At 42.6% G+C, this 23,001-nt stretch overlaps 1 protein-coding gene across 2 annotated transcripts; it reads right to left on the bottom strand.

Annotated features, from left to right (window-relative positions):
- Positions 1-1,464: 1,464 nt before the first annotated feature.
- LOC109870002 (cystathionine beta-synthase) lies at positions 1,465-20,390 on the bottom strand. Of its 2 annotated transcripts, none has more exons than XM_020460321.2 (14): positions 20,174-20,390; positions 13,860-14,198; positions 12,555-12,661; positions 7,574-7,708; positions 6,998-7,077; positions 6,716-6,920; positions 6,513-6,604; positions 6,015-6,140; positions 5,777-5,861; positions 5,577-5,682; positions 5,187-5,399; positions 4,850-4,958; positions 4,267-4,351; positions 1,465-3,024 (listed from the first exon to the last, which is right to left on the bottom strand). In XM_020460321.2, the coding sequence occupies exons 2-14, from the start codon at positions 14,189-14,191 to the stop codon at positions 2,858-2,860; spliced, it is 1,842 nt and encodes a 613-aa protein (XP_020315910.1). In that variant the 5' UTR covers positions 14,192-14,198; positions 20,174-20,390; the 3' UTR covers positions 1,465-2,857. The 2 variants fall into 2 exon arrangements, with proteins under 2 accessions (XP_020315910.1, XP_031655828.1); XM_031799968.1 differs by lacking the exon at positions 20,174-20,390 and adding an exon at positions 16,676-16,695.
- Between the last annotated feature and the right edge of the window lie 2,611 nt (positions 20,391-23,001).

The following is a 23,001-nucleotide window of genomic DNA, read 5'->3' as shown; positions in this document are numbered from 1 at the left end:
TCCCTCTTCCACAAAACGTGTAAACATTGGACAATAAATTGTGCCTTCCTGTATTATACTTATGCTAAAATGTTTTCTATTCTACTGAGCCATTTACTTTTTGTTTGTATTCTTATCTTTTATCATTTCTTGTTACGTTGTCGAGAAGGAACCTGCAAGTAAGCATTCTGTCGGACGGTGTATACCATGTGTATCCCGTACAGTGGCGATTTTACCATAAATCTTGATGGGGCAAGCCACTACACAACACTAACCAATACATTAATTGCACTATAACGGTGACAAACGGTGCCCAAAAACTGTTAGGACCTACATGAAGCTCTCCCAACAGCAGAGCTTTAGTTTAGCACTATTTAGTGCCACTACACCTGGCTATTAGCAAAGCCTTTTCTGGCAGCGAAACAGTTAATTCAGCCTCAATTACTGCCTAATTAAAAAAACATAGCTGATATGGCTGACTTGTTTAAACAAATGTGGTTTCTACTGACAATTGAGATGTACAAACAATGGCATAAGGGAATGATGAGTGCATAAGAGGCAAACACTAATGTCGATGAAGATATGAATGAGCTAAGACGGACATAGTCAAAAAAAACTATTTGTTCAGCACTTTTGAAATACAGTGACAGAATTCAGAATATGGGCCGTTCTTACAGTATTCTCCCTGTACACCAAGTCTGAACCGTAGGATACATTAAGGGGGCATATAAGCAGACAATGAAAGCTCAAACAGAGCCCCAGAGTTCCCAGTTGTCTTGAACTCACTGATTGACAGCATGGCCAATGTATTCAACCTTTTCTGGCCTGTGGTGTTGCATTTGAATGTTTATCCTTTTAAACTTGGAAAAGAGACCCTTAAACCAGACTTGGACCACACACCCTTTCCAACAAATAGCAGGGCAAGCAAAATAGTGATTGCTTTGCTACGCTTGCAGTTAGCCACTGATTCCTTCCAAACCACTCATTGTTGAATTTGCAATTTACAACTTGTTGGGTAATGTTTATGTCCAATGGCCGATGAGCACTGATAAGTTTATCTAGAATTTTTTGGATTGAAAAGGATTTTCCAGTAGATTGACGACATGATTCATGAAGATGACTGCTCGTCTAGCTTGCTAGCTAAGATTTTGAAATTATCCATCCAATCAAGGCTACGGTAGATATAACATGATTTGATGTCATTTTATCTGTGGCCAATGACATTGAGCCTTCTTGGATGGGCACTTCTAATGTAAATCTATGGCAGCACCCAAGGGGCTTGAACTTTCTAGCTCTCCCTGTAGATTGTGATAACAGTGTCCCCATGAGTAAAAGAAAAGTGAGCCAATCACGGCGCAATTACCAACCCCTACGCTCTGTATTTTCCACTGGCTGCCCCTCCAACACAGAAGGCACTGAGCTAGGCTGAAAAACCTGCATTCTGGAGCTGCCTTACTCAAGAAAACAAAACAAAAAATAGAGACCATGCTTGTATGCAGCTTTATTAACTCAAAACATTTTGCCTGAATGACTGGTCACCACTGATCACGTACATACAGTATGACTAATACAACTTGAAACTTGCTCAAGAGAAAGGGCCTTTAATGGAAGCCAGTAATAATAGTTGTCACAAAATAACCTGAAATTGACAAATCAAGAGAAATATGAAATGAACAGCTGAACCCAGAGTGGAAATAATGACAGGGAATATTGTTCAAATATCACTTTCATAACATGCTCCACCTCACGCAAATATGACACTAAAGTCATATTTTACCCCTCCATCTCTGCTAGTGGATGTAAGTTAATGAATAGATCATAACAGCTCCATTGTCATACATAACATAACACAGTCATGATTAAAACAGGAAGTCAAACAGAACAGAAAAGTAGCAAAAAAAAGGTCAAAACAACCCAACCTGCCCCAGACAGGCCGATATAAAAGACCTGCACTGTATGGCTACTTTAAATACTTTCAACCAGCCAACTATTCAATGTCTTGTTTCAATACAAGAAAAAAAAATGACCCAACACAAGTCATACTGTTTGGGTTACAGTTTGGTTTTGTGCCAAACTCACCTATCCTTGGCCTGACCTACGCTGTGTGCTTGTTTACCCTTCAAGGCCAAACCCTTCAAACAAAAGAAGGTACCCTTCATTGACACCCTCTCTCTTTGAATGTTGTCAATGTGACACCTCTATTTTTTTCCATACTGAATAGGTATTCAATTCAGATTGATGAACCCAAATGACAATTTTAGGCACATACTATGTCTTTAGTTATCACTAGATGGCAATGTAACTCTGTTGGTATCAAAGAAAAACTATGATGCACTTTTAAGTCTAAAAGGCGACAGCAAATTTCAGAAATGTTTTGCTGTTCTCCACTAAAATGGAAGTCACATTCACATATCAGTTACATAGAAATCTCAATGCAATACAAAATGGTAGGTAGATGACCATTTAGCTGAAAGATTCAAATTTACTGAGTCGTTAGTCTAGCGAGCATATTCTAATGTTTTAGTATCCTCTGCAATAAAATCAAGTCAGGAACACTATTCTTTTTAATAATTTCAATAATGAAGAGGCAAGACAGATGGAAACGTATAGTTGCACACTTTAAAATGTAATTTATATACCTTAAAGTTTAGTGGAAAACTATGTATCTGAAACCAGCTAAATTACTTAAAATCGCAGCAAAGGCTACAGTAAATTAGGATTCTAATCACAAAAACAACAAAACAGCTGTAGCCAAGAAGGTTGGAAAATAATTATTTTAAGATTAAACCACAACCTCCTAAAAGTCTACATCTTCTTCTTCATTGTCAATATTTGGGGGGTGGGTCACTTCCTCCAACGCACAGGAAACAGAAAGTGGTTACAGCTCGTCGGTCAGCGAGCACTCAGATGTCATGGAGCACTCCGACATCGTGCGCTCCCGTGCGCTTCCCCGCCTCTCGCGCGTGGTGATGTAGTTGAGTAGGTCAATGGACGTCACCACCCCAAACACCATCTGTCTCAGACAGGAGGAGCCGTCCGCCATGACTACACAGAGAGAGAGACAGAGGACGGGAGAGAAAGAGAGAGAGACACAGCGAGACAGAGAGAGGGGTAATAGTACTATTGAGATAAGACTTTAGGTGCAAGAGAACATTTTTGACAAATAGGAGAAGAGTTGTAAAACCACTGAAATGTGTCCTGCATGAAAGATAATTTATGTAGTATGTCAAAATACTTATCCAATTAAACATATTCTCCCTTTTTCATATGGGAATGTTTGCCATAAAGGAAGTTGAAACCTCCCAAGGTCTTTATCCAAGAATGAAGCAATGCATTATACAATAGCCGGCAATTATACTGAATCTAACCATATCAGTTTACAAGAAGTTATGCAACTAGCTTCCTGTGTTTGAGAGACAGGGTTAGGTCGCAATGAAAGTCAGGTTCCGAAGAGACCCCTGCTGTTAGATAAGGAACACTGAATATAGGATGAACATAGTAAAATATGATAGGGAGCATAGGGGGTGCCTAGTCATAGCTGAGGGACAGAGTTTTTCCTGCTCAGGGCACATTGTCAAGAAAAACCACTTGTCCTTGGGATGTCTCAGTAAATGATAGTTGATGAAAAACATTTATTTGTCCTCTGGTGAAGTTGTGGTGGTGGGCTGACAAAAAGCATGATGGCATATTAAGCTAAATCCCCTTGTCTATGCTTACACAACAGTCTGGGTATTGCCCTATTCTACTGGTGGCCAGGCACTGCCAGGCACCAAAACCCTGTCACCCAACACACACCGTGTTAATCTACTAGACCACAAAACCGAAGATCAGACAGCATCATTACGCCTTGTGTTCTCTAGGCTGTGAGAAAGACAAATATGCTATGTAACGACTTGTGATTTTATTTTTGCAGGCTTATCTGACCAAACTGATGAACAGCCCCTAACGTTGAACAGCAAGCTAGTCAGAGGGAAAACAAGCACCACATTGCCTCTGGCCGGGTGGGGGTTTGCTATGGCAGCGGACAGGTTACCTGGACAGGAACCAGGTATGACCCCTGACCCTGTAGGAGGGCCAGTTCAGGGTCAACCGAAGACAGCAGGTGTTGCTAGGAATGTTCTTCTCTACTGTCTGACAAAGGTAACTATCAGTGGTGGAAAAGAGACAGAAGGAGCAATACAAGATAGCGGGGAAATGGTGAGATAAGGAAGTGTGAGAGAGTAAGAGGAAGTGAGAAAGACAGGAAGATTAAGGTTGATGGAAGAGAGGAAGGAGGGGTAAACTTACATTGAATCTGGTCATGCACCACCAAGGCAAAGTGATCTGTCTCCAGGATACGGGACAGCTTACCCAGGTTATCGGTCAGTCGCACCTGAGGGGGGAGAGTGGGACAAATGAGAATTACAAACTACAACAGGCGGACCACAGTTCAGATCTAGAACAGGGGAGGTTCCTCTGTCATTCACTGACAGACCTTAGAGCTACGTAAAACCGTCAAATGTCCAGTTGATCAAAAATCCCATGTTACCTAGGTAGGTAAGTTAGGATAACCAGCAATCTTGTAGTTATCATGGCCAGATGACATTCCCACAGGCCTTGACCCCACAGGGGCACCCATGATTTTGTTGTGTCAGGTATCATATGAGCATGCCATAAGACATAGAAAAATGTGGAGAATTGCAGTATCCATCCGGACCTTTGCCATCTAGGAAATGTGTGTGACTGGACCTTCTCAAATAGTAGTTAAGTACCCCTGCTCTCCTCAAAGATAGCCTTCAGTTTGAGAACTTTATTTAGCAGCTCACAGTTGAGTTGAAGTGTTCTTGTGAGAGTGTGGCATATTGTTGAGCATGTAGGTAAGGGAACTGACCTGTTTGAATTGTTTGTAGAGCACCTTGGAGACAGGGTCAGACGCCTTGACCTTCCCAGCCAGCACAGAAGACAACATGTTGCCCAGGGTAAGCATCCCTAGGATCATGCTACACAGACGAGAGAGAGAATATGGTAATTAGCATTATGACACCTGAATACAAGCAGAACTGCTTGTGAATGAAACTATCATGAACATATACACGCTGATTAATAAAATGCCTGTATTGACCTCTTGTCAAGGGGACTAATGTTTTGTTAACAGTCACACTATAGGGTACATTGACACTCGGCCTGAATGACAAACAGGTGACCATGGTAACCAGGGAAAAGCGTACCCGGACTCGTCAACGACGGGTGCCTGGTCGAAGGCCTTCTCCTTGAGGATCTTGATGGTCTTCTTGATGTTGACGGAGGGCAGCACGGTGATAGGGGCACACAGGTTCAGACTCTGCAGAGTCAGGTTCCACCACCAGGATTTGGACACCATCAGGTCATTTGGGGTTAGAAAGCCCTTATCACACATCCAGTTGTCACTGAGGAACTTAGACCTGGCGAGGGGGGGGGGGGGATTACAACAGTCACACTCAAGGCTCACAACATTGGTACTACATACCCTGTTAAAAACACTTGGCATGTTAATGCTCCTTCTCCACACATTTAACCCCCCCATCCCCCTTTCCTGTTCAATCTCCCTCCTCCACTCATCCCCCTCTTCCCGCCCTTACATGTAGTTGCGGATGGAGTCAGGCAGGATGACGACACAGCGTTGGCCCTCCTTCAGCTCTGTACTCATCTTCACTGCTGCAGCCATGGCCGTGCCTGAACTACCTCCTAGAAAGAGAGACAGTTAGACAGAGCGAGAGAAAAAAAGAGAGAGACCCTTGCTCTTTGGGAGCACCAATCATTGTGTGTGATGTCAACCTACCGCAAAGAAGCCCCTCCTCCCTGATCAGCATGCGTGACATGGCAAAGGACTCCTCATCATTGGACTTATACCACTTGTCAATTACCTGAATCAGAGAGAAACATTTATATGCATTCTACTATAGCGATCATATACAATATTATCTTAGGAGTCATTTTCCTTCCACTTGTGTGTTGTGACCGTTACTGTATGCAGAGTAGAAAACACCGCTCAACTCAGATCACTGCCACACACTCACAGATCTGTCCAGCACGGTGGGGATGAAGTCATATCCGATGCCCTCCACCTCGTATTGGGTCTTGTCTGTCATGTTCAGCTCCTCTGGCTCAGCCAGGATAGAACCCTCAGGGTCCACGCCCACGATCTACACAACACAGAACACTGTTAACTAAACCATTACATCAATAAGCCAAAGTAACATGGTAATAAATAATCACACAAAGGCAACTTAAGATCTGTATTCATTTTTATCATTGAGACACATTATATGGCTTTATTCATCAACGGGAGATGCAATATTACTTTATGATCCTACTTTATGACTCGGCCCAACAGGCCTTATAACTGTGGGCCTTGAGTTGAACTCTTGTTGTATACTTTCAGCTAAATGAGTTTGGAATTGGCTCTACAAGACTGAATGGAATTCAATTGACAAAGTACAGAGCGATAACATTCTAGTCAGATATATTGCCTTCTTATAGATCTGGGACGTTGTGTTAAGTGACTAGGTGCCTACCTTGATGTTGGGGCATCTCTCCTTCAGCTTGCGGGCGATGCCAGTGATGGTGCCACCTGTGCCAGCTCCTGCCACCAACATGTCCACCTTACCTGCAAGGGCAGAGTGGCGCAGAGAGGTCTATTAGAAGAGTAGGAGGAAGTAGGTATTCTTCACTCAATTTCTCCATCGCATTCACACACCACACACACACACACACACACCATCGCACTGCTCCAGGATCTCCTCGGCAGTAGTGTCGTAGTGGGCCAGGGGGTTGCTAGCGTTACGGTACTGGTCAAGGATGTGAGAGTTAGGAATCTCGTTCTTCAGACGCCAGGCTACGCCCACGTGGGACTCTGGCGAATCAAAACGGGCGGCGGTGGGGGTACGCACGATCTCCGCCCCCAAGGCTCTCAGCACATCCACCTGGGAACACAAGATTAGATTACATTTAGTTACATTCCAATGCCTACGCATGGATGATACACAAACACCAGTCTCACCTTCTCCATGCTCATCTTCTCAGGCATGACGATGATGCAGCGATAGCCTTTAACTGCAGCGGCCAGGGCCAGACCAATACCTGCACACACAGAGAGAGAGGAGTCAATACAGATGTGAATAACAGGTCATGTCAGCCTAACACCATACTGCAGAACACACAGAGAGAGAGAGAGAGAGAGAGGAGTCAATACAGATGTGAATAACAGGTCATGTCAGCAGAACACCATACTGCAGAACACAGGGCTACAGTGACAAGATCCTAATGTTAAAGGTAGGCTGGGAGGTCTCAGTGACTACTTGACATTACCAGGCAAAACTGAATGTTAAATTCTCTCTCTCTCACACACACACACTAACAACAACAAAAACCTAATTCCTTTGACTTGGGTGTGTAATCTTTCCACTGTGAGTGACGTGTGTTTTGATACGTGGTGGTGGAATATGTCCATAAGCGGCAGGAGTGTTTTCAGGCAGGTAGTTTGCTGCCCCCCCCCCCCCCCCCCTCCCCTCCCCCCCTCCCCATTGTCCAAGAATAAGCCTGTTTATAGCGCTCAGGGAATCCTAGAGACACGTACCGGTGTTGCCGGAGGTGGGCTCGATGATGGTGTCTCCAGGTTTGAGGATGCCAGCTCGCTCTGCATCCTCCACCATCCTCAGACTGATACGGTCCTTCACACTGCCCCCTGCATTGAAGAACTCACACTTGGCCACTACACACAGAGAGAAAGAGAGAGGATTTAAGGAAATGTTGAATCATCAATATGTACTGCAGCTGCTTATATTATGATGTTATTGTGTACTTTAGATATACCACAGAGAAAACTTAAACAGAATCCCCCTGTGTACAAGTTAACTGTAAAGCCCCTTCGCAATGCCAGGAAGTACAGTAGAAGTTGCCACAGACGAGGATTATGGGAAGAGACAGAGCTGGCATGAGCAGATTTGGAAAAATTCAGGTGGGGAGGTCATCCAAAGGTCCAGCGTTTCTCACTCACACGTACAATAGCCGATTGAATCTGTGCCAAACGGCCCCAAATCCACTGTGGACTTAGTCAGCCAAAGAGTAAATCCGAATCACATGAAAATCCATGCAAGTGCCATGGAAACAGAACTTTTTGTCTCACTAAGCCATGGGAATCAACCAGAGATTGGCTTTAAACAATTAAGCCCGTAAAAAAAATATATAAAATAACTCACTGGCTCACTCAGATATTTAGACTGAGGACCGTGACATGGTTCACATGCAGTGAACCCAAATAACACATGTGGATGGTGGTCCAAAACTGACCTACTATTAACCGTCTGGTATTACTGTACTTCACCAGTCATTGGCCAATCAAAGAAATGTACTGCCGGTTCAATCGCTGGCGCCGGGCAGAATACCCAGTCGTGGTCTTTAAAATTACCTGATGCTATAACAACAATAATCAACGCCATACAACACTCCTTCCATGGCCTCCAACTGCTTTTAAATGCTAGTAAAACTAAGTGCTTGCTCCTCAACCGATCGCTGCCCGCACCCTCCTGCCTGACTAGCATCACTACTCTGGACGGTTCTGACCTAGAATGTGTGGACAACTACAAATACCTAGGTGTCTGGTTAGACTGTAAACTCTCCTTCCAGACTCACATTAAGCATCTCCAATCCTAAATTAAATCTAGAATCAGCTTCCTATTTTGCAACAAAGCCTCCTTCACTAATGCCGCCAAACATACCCTTGTAAAACTGACTATCCTACTGATCTTTGACTTCGGCGATGTCATTTACAAAATAGCCCCAAACACTCTACTCAGCAAACTGGATGTTGTCTATCACAGTGCCATCCGCTTTATCACCAAAGCCTCATATACTACCCACCACTGCGACTTGTATGCTCTCGTTGGCTGGCCCTCACTACATATTCGTCACCAAACGTACTGGCACCAGGTCATCTTTAAGTCCTTGCTAGGTAAAGCTCCTCCTTATCTCAGCTCACTGGTCACCATAGCAATGCCCACCCGTAGCACCTGCTCCAGCAGGTATATTTCACTGGTCATCCCCAAAGCCAACACTTCCTTTGGCTGCCTTTCCTTCCAGTTATTCGCTGCCAATGACTGGAACAAATTGCAAAAATATCTGAAGCTGGAGTCTTATATCTCCCTCACTAACTTCAAGCATCAGCTGTCAGAGCAGCTTACCGATCACTGTACCTGTATACAGCCCATCTGTAAATAGCCCACCTCATCCCCATATTGTTATTTATCCTCTTGCTCTTTTGCACCCCAGTTTCTCTACTTGCACATCATCATCTGCACATCTGTCACTCCAGTATTAAAGCTAAATTGTAATTATTTTGCCTCTATGGCCTATTTACTGCCTACCTTCCTACTCTTCTACATTTGCACACACTGTACATAGATTTTTCTATTGTGTTATTGCCTGTATATTTGTTTATGTGCAACTCTGTGTTGTTGTTTTTGTCACACTGCTTTGCTTTATCTTGGCCAGGTCGCAGTTGTAAATGAGAACTTGTTCTCAACTGGCCAACCTGGTTAAATAAAGGTGTTCTCAACTGGCCTACCTGGTTAAATAAAGGTGTTCTCAACTGGCCTACCTGGTTAAATAAAGGTGTTCTCAACTGGCCAACCTGGTTAAATAAAGGTGAAATAAATAAAAAGAGATGGCAAGAACATTTCCCCCAGAATCCACATCCGGTGGATGGTAAGCTGGTAACTGACAATTCAGCCTAGTGACACCAGATACAAGACCTTGTCCCTCTCCAGCCCCCCTCCCTCCCCACCTTGTAGCCCTCAGAAAGGTTACTTATTCCCTCAGAACAGAGGGACTTTCAGGTGGCCAAACCCGCTCCACCCAGAGTGATACCTGAGACAAGACCCCTACAATCATACAGTGGAGCCTAGCAGACTAATGAGGGGAAAGGAGGCTATATGTTGACTTTACAATAATAGCAGTATTCATAGCAAGCGAGGCCTGTAGGAAACCAGTCCTACTGACTAACTGTACTACAGGAGTCGTCTAATACAGAGGCTTACTGTACTACAGGAGTCGTCTAATACAGAGGCTAACTGTACTACAGGAGGAGTCTAAACAGAGGCTTACTGTACTACAGGAGGAGTCTAATACAGAGACTAACTGTACTACAGGAGGAGTCTAATACAGAGGCTAACTGTACTACAGGAGGAGTCTAATACAGAGACTAACTGTACTACAGGAGGAGTCTAACACAGAGACTAACTGTACTACAGGAGGAGTCTAATACAGAGACTTACTGTACTACAGGAGGAGTCTAATACAGAGACTTACTGTACTACAGGAGGAGTCTAATACAGAGGCTTACTGTACTACAGGAGGAGTCTAATACAGAGACTAACTGTACTACAGGAGGAGTCTAATACAGAGGCTAACTGTACTACAGGAGGAGTCTGAAGAACTTCTCCCTCACTCTATGGTCTATTTCATTCTCCCTCACTTCCAATTTAACCCAGTCTCCATGTCATCGCCACATACAGTGGGTCAAAAAAGTATTTAGTCAGCCACCAATTGTGTAAGTTCTCCCACTTAAAAAGATGAGAGGCCTGTAATTTTCATCATAGGTACACTTCAACTGTGACAGACAAAATGAGAAAAAGAAATCCAGAAAAATCACATTGTAGGATTTTTAATGAATTTATTTGCAAATTATGGTGGAAAATAAGTATTTGGTCAATAACAAAAGTTTCTCAATACTTTGTTATATACCCATTGTTGGCAATGACAGAGGTCAAACGTTTTCTGTAAGTCTTCACAAGGTTTTCACACACTGTTGCTGGTATATTGGCCCATTCCTCCATGCAGATCTCCTCTAGAGCAGTGATGTTTTGGGGCTGTTGCTGGGCAACACGGACTTTCAACTCCCTCCAAAGATTTTCTATGGGGTTGAGATCTGGAGATTGGCTAGGCCACTCCAGGACCTTGAAATGCTTCTTACGAAGCCACTCATTCGTTGCCCAGGCAGTGTGTTTGGGATCATTGTCATGCTGAAAGACCCAGCCACATTTCATCTTCAATGCCCTTGCTGATAGGTTTTCACTCAAAATCTCACGATACATGGCCCCATTCATTCTTTCCTTTACACGGATCAGTCGTCCTGGTCCCTTTGCAAAAAAACAGCCCCAAAGCATGATGTTTCCACCCCCATGCTTCACAGTAGGTATGGTGTTCTTTGGATGCAACTCAGCATTCTTTGTCCTCCAAACACGACGAGTTGAGTTTTTACCAAAAAGTTATATTTTGGTTTCATCTGACCATATGACATTCTCCCAATCTTCTTCTGGATCATCCAAATGCTCTCTAGCAAACTTCAGACAGGCCTGGACATGTACTGGCTTAAGCAGGGGGACATGTCTGGTACTGCAGGATTTGAGTCCCTGGCGGCGTAGTGTGTTACTGATGGTAGGCTTTGTTACTTTGGTCCCAGCGCTCTGCAGGTCATTCACTAGGTCCCCCCGTGTGGTTCTGGGATTTTTGCTCACCTTGCGTGGAGCCCCAGATCGAGGGAGATTATCAGTGGTCTTGTATGTCTTCCATTTCCTAATAATTGCTCCCACAGTTGATTTCTTCAAACCAAGCTGCTTACCTATTGCAGATTCAGTCTTCCCAGCCTGGTGCAGGTCTACAATTTTGTTTTTGGTATCCTTTGACAGCTCTTTGGTCTTGGCCATAGTAGAGTTTGGAGTGTGACTGTTTGAGGTTGTGGACAGGTGTCTTTTATACTGATAACAGGTTCAAACAGGTGCCATTAATACAGGTAACGAGTGGAGGACAGAGGAGCCCCTTAAAGAAGAAGTTACAGGTCTGTGAGAGCCAGAAATCTTGTTTGTTTGTTTGTAGGTGACCAAATACTTAATTTCCACCATAATTTGCAAATAAATTCATAAAAAATCCTACAATGTGATTTTCTGGAGAAAAAAACAAACAAATTTTGTCTGTTATAGTTGAACTATGATGAAAATTACTGGCCTCATCTTTTTAAGTGGGAGAACTTGCACAATTGGTGGCTGACTAAATACTTTTTTGCCCCACTGTATCTGCTACTTTCTCCTCCTTCCCCTCTTAATGTTTCCTTCCACCATCACCCTCCTCCCACTGTCATGTCCTCGACCACTGGAATTATGGATTATTGCTTAAAAAAAAAAGAAATAGCTGTAGGGAAGACAGCTAAATCAGCAGTTTTGGGAGTAGTGAACTAAATGTAGTTCAACTAGAAATTAAACTACATTTTGCAGTAGCTTGTTGGTAGTTCAACTAATTTAAAATCTAGATAGCTACACTGCTACAAAGACTCTACGCTAACTTCTGGAACTACACAAAATATGGGTGAAGTAGACAAGAATGTCCTTTCTTTTTCAGCATCAGTCCTGCCTAACTCTCACTTGAAACATTGTTTTTGTGTTTAATAGGATAAATGACATTCTGTTAACACAAACAAGGATATTCAAATACAGACGGCCTTTCTCTGGTTGTCTTTAGGCTCAGCGGGTGTCATGCCCTTTGACTGTATGTGTGGAAATACTCACAGAGTTCACACTTGAGGCCGAAGGCTTTGGGTATCTTGTTCATGCGGACCAAAGGTGTGTCTCCAATCCTCCTGAGGATGTTGGGTAGAATTCTGGGGGCTTCGGTCCTGAGAGGTAAGGATGGGATGGAGACTCAGTTAAGGAGAGCAATCTATATAAACCATGATCATTCACAAATTAGAGAAAAAGAGGAAAAAAGAAAGCAAACTCCCTTTTATGGGTAAGTTCACGCCTAAGTATTGAAAGTTGTTTCATATGAGAGATGGAAACTTGTGTAACTTGGCTACTTTTGTACCCTTAGTACGATACGGTCTTTGGGACATCGAGAGTTTATTTCACAACATGGTAGCCTCTGGATTCGTTCTGGTAGTGAGACATAAACAAAGCCTTTGCCAAGCCGCACAGAGTTATTGATGCCATATTGAATATATATAACAACATAAATTGATCGAATGGAGAGATTACTGTCAAAACAGCAAGACTGTTCCAGATAAATGCCAGACACTCAGCATGAGCATACCACATGCACACACCCTTATCCCCTAGGACAAAATGTCCAAAGGGTTCCTTTCAGTGTTCCTCAAAACAATCGGAAACTGCCAAGTCATGGTGAAACACCAAATTCCTTGCCCAACCCTTCCCACTCACACGGGGTTCCTACAAAGGTTCCAAGTCAGAAAGACCAGCCCCACAGGCTTTGGTCCTCTTTGTGGTTCTGGCTCTATCAGGTGTGTCAATATGCAGGAAAATGGAGCCTGGCTAAATGGCAAACCAAAATCATGCTTTTAGGTTGCTGCTCAAAAACAAATATATTGGTTATTTTCTCTCCCTGCTAGTGAAGCAAGCAGGTGACTGACTATATCTTAGCAACGGGAAATAGTGAGGGGAATTAGCAAGGGAAATGAGTGGACTATGTAAACTAGGGGGAATTAGCAAGGGAAATGAGTGGACTATGTAAACTAGGGGGAATTAGCAAGGGAAATGAGTGGACTATGTAAACTAGGGGGAATTAGCAAGGGAAATGAGTGGACTATGTAAACTAGGGGGAATTAGCAAGGGAAATTAGTGGACTATGTAAACTAGGGGGAATTAGCAAGGGAAATTAGTGGACTATGTAAACTAGAGGTGTTTGAAGAGCAGGGAGGATAAGCAGAGTATGTGGAAATGCTGCGGATCTATTTCCGTCATGTTCATGGGGTGGAGAAATGAATGATCACTGACCACAAACCTCCATCAGCTCTCTCTACAATAAAAAGGCTGGGAAACATGCAAATCCTGTTCGTGATAAGTGTGTGTGTGACTCACTTTGCAGAGTGGCAGTGAGGGGACTCGGCAGAGGACATGCCCAATTTCCAGGTGCATCTACTGGGCAGATCAGGACGGATCCACTGCCTCTCCTCAGTGCCTGTGACTGTGTTCTCCAGGTCGTTCTCCCCCTCCTCCCCATTCACTTGGGCCAATCCATTCATGTTGAACAACCCCAAGTTCTCCATTGCTTCTCCATTGACCTTGGACCCCCCATTCAAAATGGCGGCGTCTCCGTTGGCCTTGGTAGCGTTGTTGTGAAGCATAGCTGCGTGGGGGCAGACGGAGGACACAGGGTGCACAGAGTCTATGCTGGAGGGAACTGAAGGCATGGCTCACCTGAGAGAGAGGGTGAGATAGAGAATGAGTGAGTCCGACAAACAAACAGTAGCTGACAGATACAAATTCCTTTAGTAAAATGTACCAGCATAGGCTAGGGGATCCTTCTCAACTAATAACAGAACACATTCACATACATAGAGGTTACATTCAGTTGATTTATACATCATTACATTACGGTCAAAACAGGACACGTTCAGGTGAATACTGCCAGGGAGAACATAATGCTCCCCCCACAGGCCTATACACTCCAACCCAGATTCTCACACGGGTATCCTATATAGGTTACACAGTGTAGACACTAGTGTAACTCACTCAGCGCAAGAGAAACGTCACATCAGTCTATGCAGTGTGTTGCGTCTGTGAGGACAACAGTGGCACTAAAGGGGTTTGGTTTAAAAAGAAGAAGTAGCCTACCAAAGCTGCTAAACAGTTGAGTTGTTAGCAAACAGAACACAGCTGCTTCTCCTCTACCTGGCTGAGCATTCCCACTACTCTATGCCACATATTCCTTGCGAGCTCCTCACCAAGGCCACCAAAATATGGCGGTTGTATAACATAGCCGAGCCATAACATAGCCGAGCCATAACATAGCCGAGCCATAACATAGCCGAGTCAACCCTAGTGTGAGCCTACTATTTACACGTCCAAAATTGTCATCAGTAACGTAACTTTTGGATTACCCAAACTCCGTAACATAATTACGATTCATTTGTTACTTTTGTTTTACTTTCCCCTTAAGGAAGCTTTACAAGAAGACAAACAATATCCATCAAACGCATTTGGTGTCATCAAAGAGGCCTCGGACTTGTAGCCAGACTGGGTCTGGCGGAAATAAAACCTTAGACTTACACCTATTTTCAATGCTGAATTGAATGCCATTGAGAAAACAGAAAGGTGTCATTATATATATTTTCACAAACGTCCATGATGAATGTAAAAGTAACTGATAAGCCTACATGTAATCAGTTACCCCCCAACCCTAGCTAACACACACACACACACACACACACACACACACACACACGTCTGCATGCATTAACTCTACAACCAGCTGTTAAGAGTGTTTAGGGAAAGGAACACAAACACACGTGGCCGGCACACACGATTGACTGGTTAGCCTACAGTGTTAACCTCTTCCAAGACGGAGTACTTTAGAATGAGGCAGCAGTGTTAACCTCTTCCAAGACTGAGTACTTTAGAAGGAGGCAGCAGTGAACACTCAGATAAAAAGTAAAACTTGTTACTTCAGTTACAGCCACCGACATTGGAGAAAACAACACAGCAACACCACACAATCTTCTACTACAGCTACTATTAATAGGTGCACTCTTTTGACGACATCTATAAAGCTGATATGTGGGTGTTTGACCCTGCAACACGACACCAGCAACAGCTGTGTGTGTGTGGGGGGGGGGGGGGGGGGGTGAACACAGTCTGCAGTGGGTGAACAGTCTGCAGAAACAGATACTGTCCATTCCAACGTGTGTAAGGTAATTTGAAAATGTTATAGAGTTTAGAGGGAATGCTTGAGACTTAAACATTTGCCGGATTTGCCTGAACAGCCAACCATTGTGTGCTGATGGAAGGGGTAGGCTTGAGACGTTGATAATTCACTAGTGTATCAAATACAAAACTAACAAATCACCCATGTGTGCAAAAGGGTGCTCACTTATTAGACCTTTACATTTGTGGAGGAATGTTGAGCCTACTCAAGAGATTGTTATTTTGACCTTGTCCACATTCCACACTGCTCTGCAAAAGATAAACATTGTGGTAAAACGTGATGTCAGACATGCCCCCAACGGGAGGGAGGGACACTGCCTGTTCACCCCGCTATCATCCAGAAGGAGAGGTCAGTACAGGTGCATCAAAGCTGGGACCGAGAGACTGAAAAACAGCTTCTATCTCAAGGCCATCAGACTGTTAAACAGTCATCACTAACATTGAGTGGCTGCTGCCAACATACTGACTCAACTCCAGCCACTTTAATAATGGAAAATTGATGTAATAAATGTATCACTAGCCACTTCAAAAATGTTTACATACCCTACATTACTCATCTCATATGTATATACTGTACTCTATACCATCTACTGCATCTTGCCATCTTGATGTAATAAATGTATCACTAGCCACTTTAAACAATGCCACTTCCATATGTATATACTGTACTCTATACCATCTAGTGCATCTTCCCTATGCCGTTCTGAACCATCACTCATTCATATATCTTTATGTACATATTCATTCCTTTACACTTGTGTGTATAAGGTAGTTGTTGTGAAATTGTTAGGTTAGATTACTTGTTAGATATTATTGCACTGTCGGAACTAGAAGCACAAGCATTTCGCTACACTCGCATTAACATCTGCTAACCATGTGTATGTGACAAATAAAAATTGATTTGATTTAAACATGCCTTCCAACCAAAACTTTGAAAGAGACTACCACCTCCAACACCCAGCCTTTCATACCCAAAAGGCACTTCTTCAACCCATTCTTCACAGGAAGGCGCCAAGATATCCATCTCACACTTCTATTGTGACTAAAATCCTTTTGAGAGATTCAAAATGTTAATGATGTGTTGGGTTAGTAACACAGTGCCATATTGATGCATGACATTTGCCCACCAGCATCTTGGCTCCCCAAAGCAAAGTAATAACACTGAACCAATGTTTTATATTTCATCCATTTTGAATTCAGACTGCAACAACAAAATGTGGAATAAGTTAAGAGGTATGAATACTTTGAAGGCACGGTGTTATATATAGATACACAAACAAGTTTAATTTTTTAAACCTACTCATTCAAGGGTTTTTCGTATTTTTTATATTTTCTACATTGTAGAATAATAGTGAACACATCAAAACTATGAAATCATGTAGTATCAAAATATATTTTATATTTGAGATTCTTCAAAATAGCCACCCTTTGCCTTGACAGCTTTGCTCACTCTTGGCATTCTCTCAACCAGCTTCATGAGGTAGTCACCTGGAACGCATTTCAATGAACAGGAATGCCTTCTTAAAAGTTCATTTTGTGGAATTTCTTTCTTTGAGCCTATCAGTTGAGTTGTGACAAGGTAGGGGTGGTATACAGAAGATGGTATTTTACCAAATAGGGCTACGTCCATATGGAAAGAACAGCTCAAATAAGCAAAGAGAATCGACAGCCCATCATTACTTTAAGACATGAAGGTCAGTCAATACGGAAAATTAAGAACATTGAAAGTTTCTTCAAGTGCAGTCGCAAAAACCATAAAGCGCTATGATGAAACTGGCTCTCATGAGGACCGCCACAGGAAAGGAAGAACCAGAGTTACCTCTGATGCAGAGGAACATTTCATTAGAGTTACCAGCCTCAGAAATTACAGCCCAAATAAATTCTTCAGAGTTCAAGTAACAGACACATCTCAACATTAATTGTTCAGAGGAGAATGCGTGAATCAGGCCTTCATAGTCAAATGACCTGGTTGAGAGATTTCCGAGAGTGTGCATACAAAGTATTCAGACCCCTTCCCATTTTCTACATTTTGTTGCGTTACAGACATATTCTAAAAAAACATTCAACACACAAAAACCCATTATGACAAAGCAACAAAAAAAACTGAAATACCTTCTATACTTAAGAATTCAGACACTTTGCTATGAGACTATAAATTGAGATCAGGTGCATCCTGTTTCCATTGATCATCCTTGAGATGTTTCTACAACTTGGAGTCCACCTGTGGTAAATTAAATTGATTGGACATGATTTGGAAAGGCACACACACACATATAAAGTTCCCACAGTTGACAGTGAATGTCAGAGCAAAAACCAAGACATGAGGTCGAAGTAATTGTCCGTAGAGCTCCGACACAGGATTGTGTCGAGACACAGATCAAGGGAAGGGTACCAAAACATTTATGCAGAATTGAAGGTCCCCAAGAACACAGTGGCCTCCATCATTGTTAAATGGAAGACATTTGGAAGCACCAAGACTCTTCCTACAACTGGCCACCCAGCCAAATTGAGCAATCGGGGGAGAAGGGCTTGGTCAGGGAGGTGACCAAGAATCCGATGGTCACTGTGACAGAGTTCCTCTGTGGAGATGGGAGAACCTTTCAGGAGGATAACCATCTCTGCAGCACTCCACCAATCATGCCTTTATGGTAAAGTGGCCAGACAGCAGCCCGTCAGTAAAAGGCACATGACAGACCACTTGGAGTTTGCCAAAAGGCACCTAAAGACTCCCAGGCCATGAGAACCAAGATTCTCTGGTCTGATGGAAACAAGATTGAACTCTTTGGCCTGAATGCCAAGCGTCACATCTGGAGGAAACTTGGCACCATCCCTATGGTGAAGCATGGTGGTGGCAGCATCATACGGTGGAGATGTTTCTTAGCAGCAGGGACTGGGAGACTAGTCAGGATCGAGGGAAAGACGAACAGATCGAAGTACAGAGAGTTCATTGATGAAGTCCTGAGCGCTCTGGAGCAGGTTCCCACACTGGGGGGAAGGTCCACCTTCCAACACCTTCCATCCATGGATGTCTGGTGTCGGTCGGTGAGGATGCTGGTTACAGTAGATGGAAAGAGGGGGCTCATGGGTAGATGTCAGTAAGAGCTGATGTTAACTGGAGAGTGAGCGAGAGGTTGTCTAGACACAGACTGTTTTAAAACTCTTGTTTTGACCACCAGACAGAAAGACAAAGAAAACAGTATTGAGCTGAACATAACAGTATGCCAGTGGAAGGGAGGACAGCAGCATGTGACCGAACTGTGGTTTGTGACTATCATGGATTTCCCATTGTTGCCATTTCAGTTGCAGTAATTCCATGTCCAATTTGGTAAAGGAATTACAGGTTTCATTCACTTCATTCATAAACCAAATGTATATCAGTAAAATCACTATAACTACTTGGTTGCTCTACCATTATTTGTAACTTCTCTGAACTTTCATTATCCTGCCACCTCATGAGAGAAATGAGAAAATAAAGTTCATAGTAAAGGAATTACAAGGCAATATTTCTTAAACTTACAGAAGATTTACTTACTTGTAGATTTTTAAAAATGTGTTTTTTAATGTATCCATTTCTTAATTCTCCCAAAACATAAATTTAGCATTCATTTGACACCCAATTTGATATGCCCTTAAGAAATTAATGTTGGTGCTTATGGGTCCTTCTCAATGGAAATGCCCTGGATGTAAAACTGAGCCGGATATAAATGAGCTGGATGCTATCTCTACTGGATGTAACATCCAGCTCAGTGTTACAGCCCCTACCGCAAAGAGGCTAAACCAGGACACACTGTTCTTACATCAGTCTACGGCAGTGCGAATTAAGCCACGTCATTTCCCCTCCCCCATCCAATATTAAACTCGCAAACGTAAAATGTTTCGCAATTACAGGCTACACTATCTAGTATTGATTGAATACTATACATATGTATGGTTCTAGTTATTGATTATATGTAGTCAATCTAGTCAAGTGTCAGTCATATATTCAGCATTAGTGGATAGAGCAGACTACACAGACAAGCCTGTGCTTCCAAATAAATAAACACTCTTTAGTTAACAAGTTCATCATTTTTTTTGCTGCTATTATGATCGTTCAAAACGATATTCCCATTCGGGTCTAGTTTTTTTCCCCGAGTTCCCGGTTATCTTGAATGAGATCCCAGTTGCTTTGAATGCGGCATACTTGTCGGTGTAACACTCCGTGACGTATTTGGTATTTCATCATGCTTGTTCATGTCACTCACTAGTTTTACATGCTCTAGTCTCTCTACGCTACTCGACACCACACATTCAACGAATACTAGTTTTAAAAATAACATAGTAATACATTTTAATAAGCAGGAATGAGAGGGCGCTAGTATTGTTCAAGCGCCGCACATGAGTGACGGAGGCTCTGGAACAGGGCAGGAAAACTAGGAATGATATCTATATTAAATCTAGTTATTTTGAAGTAGTTAACATTGTTCACTCACCTTTGAGTTAATTAAGGTAGTGGCGATGGACCAGTGCGTGATCCAATTTCAAAAATGATCTTTTGTAGATTGCGACTATACTAGTTTACCCAGCAGCTCATGATCCAATTTCAAAAATGATCTTTTTTAGATTGCGACTATACTAGTTTACCCAGCAGCTCATGCTTTAAAGCACGACAACACGGCCCAATCTGATTCGAGCATCCTTGTTTGGTGTGAACGTTCATTGGCTACAGTGGGGGTGTTATTTTGTCTTGCTCCTCCAATCAGAGCTTACACATTTGTCGGGCCTTCGTTTCGAATGTCCTGCACATATGGAAACAAAAGGCTCAGAAAGTAGCCAGCCCCCTTGTAGATATACTTCCACAAGATAAACAATAATGTTGGTATTTAAACGTTTGGATATTTCCCCTGAGAAAAGTTTTGCTCAACCTTGAAAATGAGCACAACACGGTGTGCAAACAGAATTGTATAAAAGGTGTGCAAAACGATTGCTAATGAACATGCCGACTTAAGTGGAAAATATATATATTTTTCTTAAAGCAGACCAGCACACCCTGTTCCAGTTCACCTTTCCAGTCTATTAATCTGGGAGGCCAATCTGATGTATTTGTTTTACAATGACTAACAACCACTCAATACCAGATGTAGCTGTTCCAACTTCTCAAATAGCTCTAACATTAAACCTGTGCTTATAAGATCCCTTCTTCACATCCATATTTCTCTATTCTTCCCACGTGTGCTCTGTTCTTTCATGGTGCTATATAAACACCATCTACTCATCAAGCTTTTATTATTTCAATGTGCTGTGTAGGGTTCGCCAAACCGCTTCCTGGAGAGCTATCCTCATGTAGGTTCACTTCCCAGTTGTAACTTACTGTACTTGACTCAGCTTATCAGCTAAATATTAGAATCAGGGTTGAAGCGAAAACCTACAGGATGGTAGCTCTCCAGGAACAGGGTTGGAAAACCCTATACTAGAAAGTTTCCCAGCAAGTTAATACATCAGTTCTTCAGCACTTCTTTGCTCTTCCCTAAACTTGCAGGCCTATGTAGACATTCATGTCTGAACACACAGATCAGATGGGTGAATAAAGCTGTGGATATACATAGCCTACGCAGCCAAATGGAATAGACCATCTTGAAACACAAAATTGTGAAAACCAACCATATAATTGTACCCTCTGAAGCTATTGCAGTCTAAGTCAACAGGATTCTTTGGGAGTGTCAACTTTATTGGCAAAAACATCCTCTGGCATTCATTCACCCTAGGTGTTCCAGTAAGATGGAGTGATAAGTAAACTTGCAAACATGACCATTATGTAGATCACAGGTGTCAAACTCATTCCATGGAGGACCTTTGTGGGTTTTCACTCCCTTGTACTTGATTAATTAAGGTCACTAATTAGTAAGGAATTCCCCACACCTGGTTGTCTAGGGCTCGACTGAAAGGAAAAAACCAAAAACCTGCAGACACTAGGCCCTCCACGGAATGAGTTGGACAGCCCTGATGTAGGCCTACCTGTTACCAAACTTGTCAACCACCATGTACAGTATCTGCTATTATATGGTTATTTTTAGAGAGTGATACATTGATGGGATAGTGTCATAAGTGCAGTCCTTTGTAAAGCTGAAAGCATGTAGTCCAACACACACAGAATTTGCATTCACATTGTCACTTTCCATATGAAATACTGCATCTGGGGCAGGTGATGCCATGTGTCCCTATTCTCATCTTTGGCACTGTGCTGGTGTCATTCTGAATGGAAACAACTCACTGAAAACAGAGGTTGTACATGCAATCAATAACATGTACTTGTAGCCATAATCCAAACAGGAAGTGTAGGCATGGGAAACTAGAGAAACTTTTTACCCATTCCAAATAGTCAGAATCACAGCTAATTGGTTTAAGAGAATCCTTCAAATAAATCTATGCTAACTATCTTTTTGAGCCAAGTGAACAAAGCATGTTCTGAGTGAGAAATCAGCTGAGGTGTCAAGTTACTGGGAATCAGGCAGGGAGCAGTCTACGGGAAATATTTATCTTCCCTAAACCCAGCCTGAAGCAAAAGTAACAGTTACTAATTGCGGGACACTATAAAAACATGGATCCAGTTGGAAGAAATGTGTAGATAACAGTGCTCTACACCAACACAAAGAAAAATAGTCAACGTATTGATAAGAATCACCTGTACAGGGTGAAGGAGCACCAGAAAAGTGTATTTTAAAGATTGAAATGTAGCCACTTGTGAAGCTCATCTCCTGAAGAAGCACTCTTTTCTTTCTATTCCATGAAATGTTATCTGGGTTATTTTTCCCCCTTCTCTTCCTAGTGATACTGGTGGTCCCAAATAAAAATTATAGGCAGCAGTAAAATATTTAAGCATATACGACAAATGGTAGTGCCCTGTAAATCATGTTTACTTATTTTTTTATTGAGAAGGCAAGCTTTACATTTCTTGAATAAAAATTATAAAAAAGGAAAATAACCATTTTAGTCATTGGGACAATATGAAAGGGCCAACAGGGAATTGAAAAGGCAGCAATGGAGGGAAAGATATGTATTTGAGGATAATGGAGATGGAAGGGGAGGGATGGACGTGAGGTGGTGGCTTGGTTTAGAACCTGCCAGAGCGTACCTCTAGCATTTATTTCATTTAAATTACCTCAATGAATTACAAAGCATTTGTAATCACCACTAACGCCATCTTGAGCTGAAAATGGTGTGTGTGTGGTCCTGCGGTGGAGTACTGACCCCATCTCATACTGGCGGCATCAGGCTTCTCTGAAGTCTGTAACGGGAGAGAGCTCGGCGTGGATTGGTTGAC

This window comes from Oncorhynchus kisutch, linkage group LG2 (genome assembly GCF_002021735.2).
Source record: "Oncorhynchus kisutch isolate 150728-3 linkage group LG2, Okis_V2, whole genome shotgun sequence".
Classification (NCBI taxonomy): Eukaryota; Metazoa; Chordata; class Actinopteri; order Salmoniformes; family Salmonidae; genus Oncorhynchus; species Oncorhynchus kisutch.
This window is presented reverse-complemented; position numbering and strand designations above follow the sequence as displayed.